The 7,036-nt window shown below is 51.7% G+C and overlaps 3 protein-coding genes across 3 annotated transcripts; all 3 read right to left on the bottom strand.

Annotated features, from left to right (window-relative positions):
* Nucleotides 1–511: 511 nt before the first annotated feature.
* Nucleotides 512–1,319, bottom strand: POSPLADRAFT_1053629 (hypothetical protein; the record flags this gene model as incomplete). The annotated part of the gene is made up of 4 exons (XM_024480430.1): nucleotides 512–631; nucleotides 685–1,028; nucleotides 1,085–1,137; nucleotides 1,198–1,319. The coding sequence occupies 4 exons, from the start codon at nucleotides 1,317–1,319 to the stop codon at nucleotides 512–514; spliced, it is 639 nt and encodes a 212-aa protein (XP_024341613.1).
* Nucleotides 1,320–2,470: 1,151 nt separating this feature from the next.
* POSPLADRAFT_1073203 (hypothetical protein) lies at nucleotides 2,471–3,420 on the bottom strand. Its single transcript, XM_024482579.1, has 4 exons — nucleotides 3,265–3,420; nucleotides 3,153–3,205; nucleotides 2,751–3,091; nucleotides 2,471–2,692 (listed from the first exon to the last, which is right to left on the bottom strand). Exons 1-4 carry the CDS (start codon nucleotides 3,387–3,389, stop codon nucleotides 2,582–2,584), a joined length of 630 nt encoding a protein of 209 aa, XP_024341614.1. The 5' UTR covers nucleotides 3,390–3,420; the 3' UTR covers nucleotides 2,471–2,581.
* Nucleotides 3,421–3,782: 362 nt separating this feature from the next.
* Nucleotides 3,783–5,276, bottom strand: POSPLADRAFT_1133596 (hypothetical protein; the record flags this gene model as incomplete). The annotated part of the gene is made up of 4 exons (XM_024484368.1): nucleotides 3,783–4,433; nucleotides 4,487–4,705; nucleotides 4,759–5,106; nucleotides 5,163–5,276. 4 exons carry the CDS (start codon nucleotides 5,274–5,276, stop codon nucleotides 3,783–3,785), a joined length of 1,332 nt encoding a protein of 443 aa, XP_024341615.1.
* Nucleotides 5,277–7,036: the final 1,760 nt, after the last annotated feature.

Consider the following 7,036-nt stretch of genomic DNA (forward strand, 5'->3'; position numbering starts at 1 on the left):
TTCTCATCGTTCAGAGTCTACGAAGTCTCGAGACTTGGTAAGAAGAGTGTTATAGCGTCTAATCAGTAACGCGGGTACGTGACAATTTAACCAAGTCGCGTGATCGCTACGAGACGCGCCAAGCGGGTAACGTTACCGCACAAATATCACCTTCGATCCCATTTCAAGGATGTCCTCCCTACTTCATCCTCGCCCACTCTCACCCAGTCGATTGCTGTAAGCGAGCTTGCATGATAAGGTATGCCTCAGCTAGACAACGATGGTGTGTGGTCGCGCAAGTTTGCTCTTGCGTATTTATACCCCTACCACTAAAATTGCCGCCATCAAAATGGGTTCCCTTTGCGGTGTCTGTCGGTTAAAAATGGAACTCTCCGAGAAAGAAAAAGTGAAACAGTGGACTAATTCCGGCCCTGCTGACGACAACTCGAATATTCTAATCTTAGCGTAGCTGTATTCGACTCCGATCAAGATCCTGCTACGCATTTGTAACTCGCAAGCCCGGGCCTGTGAATCAATCATGTCTCTTGTATTCCACCAGAGCAATGTGGGCAGAGCCGATGTCCGCGAGCCCTCTAATCTCAGTGAGGGGATTGACAAGCTCTGGAACAGTCGTGACCGTCTTCCAATGAGCCTTGAGAATTGGTCAGTAAATAGCACCCTATGGCTCTTCGATGCTGCACTCACCTCGGCTGAATCCCAACCGATAATCAACGCGTACGTCGCTTCCTTCTCGATGATCGGGCCGGAGACGATCCCATAGGAGCCCCAGCTAGCCGGGATGCTATTCCCGGCCTCCGTCACCTCTCTCACTTTCTCTTCCAGTAGCTCTTTCGATTCGCCCGGGTTGAGAGAGATGGTCGTGAACGCGGTTACCGGAGCATTGAGCGCCTTGTAAGGGTCGCCATTCTTGATTTGAACATGCAGAATATCTGGATGGCTTTTGGCCAACGAGGTAATATTCTTCTTGAATTCGCCATACACCGCTTTGTTTGCCTGGAGATCGTGGTGCGACTGTATAGCATCCCACACTGCACGTCTTCAGGTGAGTCATTATCCTTGCAGATCACTCAAATAGATCTGTTACCATTTACAAGGTAGGAATGCTTCCGCTCTTCGGTTTGCAAGCCGTAGTACGTCCTTAGGGGAAGAGAATGATTATGATCTCAAGTCTAGTCACTTGATCGATGTTCTGCTCACCTCAGCGAGCCTTGAGCCTCCGCAACGATGTCCAGCGCGGGCTTCACGAGATTCGGGTCTCTGGGGCTGGCCAGGAAAGCATCAGCAGCAAGTGCGTCTGCGATCTCGACGACCAATGGCATATTGAGTTTGTGGACAGATTGTGCGTTCGGTATAAGCTGTATAAGCGTGTGTACCGAGCTCCTTCCTTATAACTGTTCCTCATATTGTTCGGACAGTCAGGCAAAGACATATGTCATCGCCGACTAAAATGCTCTCGCAAGCGAAAGCAAGTAGCGTGGACAAGCTCGTGCGGGACTCATTGGTGGACGGGATATGCACGTTACTCTTCTGTTCTCACCTCGGAGTCGAGCCCGACTCCCCGAGACCTGTGCCCCAGTGCATGCCCGACCCTAGGCCATCGTAAGCCGCAACTTCGTTGAGACCCCTCCACGAAGTCCGTAAACTGCCATCTTCGGCACACTGCGATCGGTAACTTACGCTGACCCACTCGTGAACCCAAAAGGAGGTTCGCTGTCCCTGCCGATATTAGGCGGACATACAGAGGTCATCTCCAGGGCGACAAGACACAGCAAGCGAATAATTGGGGCGACTGAGGTCTGTGGAGCCTGTGTCGCAACCCCGAAGCCACCGACTGGATTATGATGATCGTTGACTCTCTGAATGCATCGAGTAGGTCGACTAGTGTGGAAAATCATGATTATGATTGGTATCGTGACTATTGGTGAGTGGTCGTACAAGTACTTGTCTAGAATGGTTCGAGCATTCGTGCTGCACAGCGTAGGCGGATGCTACGATGAGCCAGCCCCATTGAAACTACAACCTGCCCTGCATGTCTCCTGACATCGTCTATTCAAAGCTGTGGAATCCACAATCACGGTCTAGAGGGGCATGGCGGGCACTAGCTACAAGTAAGATGCAAAATGATTGGGCCCATCGGAAAGGAAAAGGGCAGGTGGAGTGAGTCCATTATGAGGACAAACCGGCGTGAGCACAGGAGGCCCGCTGAATTTTGGACTTTTGTTTCCTCTCGATCACACTAGGATCTGTTCACCGGAATGCCAATTCCCCATAGGAGCCTAGTATACCGGACGTTGTTCTCGACGCTTGACACACTGCCGGTGGATCGCGATTCGTAAGATCGTAATCTAGCATAGCGCTATACACAGTTACGACGATCAATCGTGCTTTGAACCGGACATCGGGGATATTATGCGAATTCCGATTTCACGTTGCTTACCTTCGGAGTCACGGTCGCTGGGAACTTTCTCATCAGTCGCGCGAGCACCAGCTTCAGCCTGTACATAACGACATCTCTACATCCCCACTGTTGTACAAGAGTATCTTGTCCTTCTGCAAGCTCACAAAGCCACTTACACTCTCATCAATTGAATTCCGTTAATTCTTGGTGCGTGAGCGAGATGTCTGCGATCTCGCGGATGTCTTGGAGAAGCTGGATGAGCTCAGGTACGGTCTTGACAGTGTTCCAGTGAGCCTGTGGATATGCTCAGTCAGCGAATCAACCTGCAGATTCTGAGCGAATCGTGACTCACGTCTACCGACGTCCAGCCGATGATCAGACCAAGGGTGTTGCTGTCCTCGACCGTTGGGCCCCACACCGCCGAAATGGCGCCCCATTTCTCTGGCAGACCATTCACGGTAGTTACCAGAGCGTTCAACCTCTCCTCCACCTTCTCCTTGGACTGGCCAGGCTTGACGACGAGGTAGGCGAGCTCGGTGGCGGGAGCACCGAGGGCCTTGTAGGGCTCGCTGGTCGGCTGGATGTGCGTCACGTCCGAGTTGCGCGCCATGAAGCGTCCGCACACTTTCCCGAGCTCGGGATAGATAACGGGCTCTGCTTGCAGGTTGCGGTGATCCTTGAGCTCTTCCCACACTGAGAACATCATCGATGTCAGCAGATCTATCGCATGGGATGAGACATTATGTATACTCGCCGTTGTAGACATATGCGTGTTTCCTCTCCTCAACCTGCAGACCAGAGTAGATCCTGCGGTCACGATACCTAATAAACGAAAGGGAACCGCGGGCACAGGCCCAGTCGCTCACTTTATGATACCCGGAGACTTTTTCAGGATTTCCAGTGCGGGCTGTACGATGCTGACATCCTTAGGGTTTGCGAGGAAAGCCTCGGTAGCTGGAGCGTCTGCGACTTCGATGCAAGGAAGAGCCATGTTGTATACAGTCCGTCTGTGCGAAGTGCAGAAGCGGAATGCAAGTACTTATACTGGGCAGGTCCCCCGGCGGGGTCACGAGTATATGTCATCATCGACGAGAAGGACACGATGACTGAGCACACCCACAACCTTGCAAGGCATACAAAAATTTCCAACTCTCCAGTAATGCAAAATGTGTGGAGCAGCTTTCCAAAGAAGGTATCAGTTTTTTTCCCTGAACCCACTCTGCTGCCAAGTCAGGATTGCATTTCTGAGCAAGACACGGACCTGAAGCAGATCTCATGGGCGCTATTCGATCGTAATAGGCTGTCGATCGGCGTGGGAAAGGCGGAACTCCTTCTCCCCGATGTACATAGTTATGTCTTATCCCCATATATCACATAGCACTGTCTATAGAGACAAACTCATGCCCAGCTTCGACGCCCAGATATTGACTACCCCTGAGTGGGTATTGCGAATAGAAGGCAGCCACTGAATTGTGCCTCCAATGACTCCCTTGACGTTATGCTTCTCCACAACACGTCGACGTCCGCGGCCCGCGGGATCCTCCAAATCCGCGACATGTATGGCTGGACTGTCCATGGGCGGGGATCTGAGGTGATACTCGCCTTCATACGTCTTCGGCAGTACGACATTCGCTGACGCGCCCCATGTCTGCGCGTTCATGCGGAGAATGTGATCAGGTGGCGCGTCGAGCATCGCTATGGTTAATGAGCTATTGCTTGTCTTTAAACCGACCTCGAACACGCCCCCCCGTGCCGGAAGCTGTCGTGGCATGCAGGCTGATGTTCGCAGTGACGGGCCTTTGCAAAGGACACAGTTAGCATACACGTTGTCGTGCATAGACACCGTAACATTCCCGTTCATTGTCTGGATGGACAAATCTGTCGAAAATAGACCATCGTCGCGCGAGCTGAGCATGCCAACGTCCACTTTCAGGGGTGCGTTCGTCGTGAACAGAGAGAGGGAGCGCGATGCATTGAACGTCCCCGTAATTGTTCCATCCATTGTTTCCACTGTCACCCTCTCTGCTGCCAGAGACTACTTACATGTCAGTTTGTGATCCTCAAGAAGTAGACCCTAGGATGACCTACTTGGACGGAAATGGGTACCGCGAAAGAATTCGAGGACAGCGCAGTGAAATGCACGCTGCGTGCAATGTCTCCGATATGATGCACGAACATAGGCATGTGTGTGCTCAAACCGGTTATGTTGATCGGTGACCTCCCCGAAGGGGCGGGTAGTCGCACTTTAATGTGCCATGTCACCATCCTTTGGTATGAATAAGCGAAGTTCGGTCGATGCTTGTTTGTCTAACGCTGTTGTCAGCGTGCATGCGAACAGGAGACTGTCAGCGCCCACGCACATAGATTCCAACGCCATGAACAGGATTTTTTGTTGGAGTCAGTTGGCACGCCTTCGTCTCGTCGAGCAGATCCCTGAGATTATTGGAGTACGCCGTGATGTCGACATTGACAGTATCCGCGCCCGCTTCGCCCGAGTCGTCAATCTCGATCGTACCGTGTGCAAGAGCAGGCTCTCCCTCCGCGGTGAACACTAGATGCGCGGAGACCGGGAACTCGAACGATGCCTGGGAGACGTGGCGGAAAGCGTCAATCGGCGGAACGCCGTCTGGATCGTGTGTCCACAATGCAGAGTCGCAGAAGCCAGAGTCTTTGGGTCGGTTTGATTTGGACCATCCAACGCCCTGATGCTGCACAGCACTGCGTGAATAGAGACAAGCATACACGACACTGTATTGGAACGCACCTTGTTTTTATGTGCATGTTTCACTAGCGCAACTATGATCACAGTCGACAGGCTTGCGAACAAGAAAGCATACCACAGGTACCTAAGCCATCCGGTCTTTTTGTGAAAAGTCATAGCCGCAGACGAAGCTGTAGGCGGAGGCGGAGGATAAGGTGTGAAGGCGGACAAAGATCTGGCCTTCCCAATGTTTGTGTGTAATTGCAATGTCATCTCGTGGCAGAATGGAGCGGCGATCCATGTCGACATGTAAATCTATGGCTTATATAAAGTCGAGGAGCGCAGCCGAATCTCACCTGGTTAACCCAAACCGAGAGCGCCATTCTAAGCGCATGCAACGGAGAATACCATGACCCGGATGGCATCGGCTACGACGTGTAGTCACAAACCCGACAATAGACTCGCCTTCTACTTCTACTCACCATGGGGTCCCCTGCGACCCACTGCGCAAGCATGCCGCTGACTGCGGAGAAGCCATTTGAACAATGGCGACGACTCAAATTGCTATCATAGACGCCAATAGCTTGCAGCGTAGAGCATGACGAGGGCGTGTAGTTGAAGACATGTTGGCCCAAACGTGAATCGGCTGGTCAGGCCCAAGGTGTCTTCGAAAGCAGTCCGAGTCCTGGCGATGACAAGGTTGAGTAACCTCGCTACCACATAGGGTCTGTATTATACCAAGGTCTCGCACATTCCACTGGCCCGTCCGGTCTGTGCTGACTCCTGTAGCCGATGTATATCAGCATGCTTGTATAATCATGTATGAGACAGCGATTTACGATGCGATTTCGCACGTCTTGCAGGGACAAGTCAATGTTCTGATTCCTTGCCGTAAGGAAGACGCTGCCCAGGGGTGTACTTGTGGTTTGCTCGTCACGCGTCCGCATCGTCGCTTGAACCCCTACTAGAGACTTGTCCATACAACAGTACGCTATCATCCCGAGCACTCCCTGTCTAATCATCTGAACAAAGATGTGCGCAAATTCGGAGTGCAACGGCACTTTACGGCGGAAGTGAGCACTATGTGCTATGTCTCCGACCTTGTGGGAAAACGTAGTCATATCGGTCCTGAGACTTCTGACCTCTGTACTTGCTCCGCCTGTGGACAGGGGAAGATGCACTTGGATTCGCCATTTTACCATTGTGCGTTTACGACCCTGAAACCAGCGCGTCGTTTCCTACCAACACGTGTGAGCATTCCGCGCATGAACCTAAGTGGATCACGTACAAATACTACAATACCTTGCAGTACATGGAGTACGCGGCTATATCGACCTTCACCACGTCCAAATCCACCCTAGAGGACCCATCAGTCTCGATGGCACCCAAGAAGGGCCCCCATAGGCGTCAAAGAATATGTCGGAGGACATAGGAAGCTCAAATGATGCCACGGTGGCATGGCTGAATCTTTCGATTGTCAGACGGCCGTCTGGGACGTGCATCCGCGATGCTGCATGGAAGAATTCAGGATTTTTGAATCGTTCTGGCGTGCAGAGATTATCGAACAGTTTGTGCTAATATACAGGCCGTGTGTGAGAGCTATGGACAGGACTCCGTGACCAGACATACCGCAATATCACAGAGGATATCCGCATGCTCCCCCCCCCTCCAATATGGTTGTAAGGATTACAGTAAGGCTTACGAGCCATGATGAATGTCAGAGACATCTTATCCTAACTGTCACAGTTTCCCTAATTTTACCTAATTTTTCCGCTATTTCTGCGGACATATCAAAGGGTATAGGGACTTATCCATACTTATCCGTCCGCATATGGGTACAGCTGCATATCTAAGGGGTTATCCGCTTAAATAAGCGACACATGATCTTGTTCTGGACACATCAGGCTGGACTCTGATGCCGGACCTTTTCTAGATAG

The sequence above is a fragment of the Postia placenta genome, assembly GCF_002117355.1.
Source record: "Postia placenta MAD-698-R-SB12 unplaced genomic scaffold POSPLAscaffold_3, whole genome shotgun sequence".
Taxonomy (NCBI): Eukaryota; Fungi; Basidiomycota; class Agaricomycetes; order Polyporales; family Adustoporiaceae; genus Rhodonia; species Rhodonia placenta.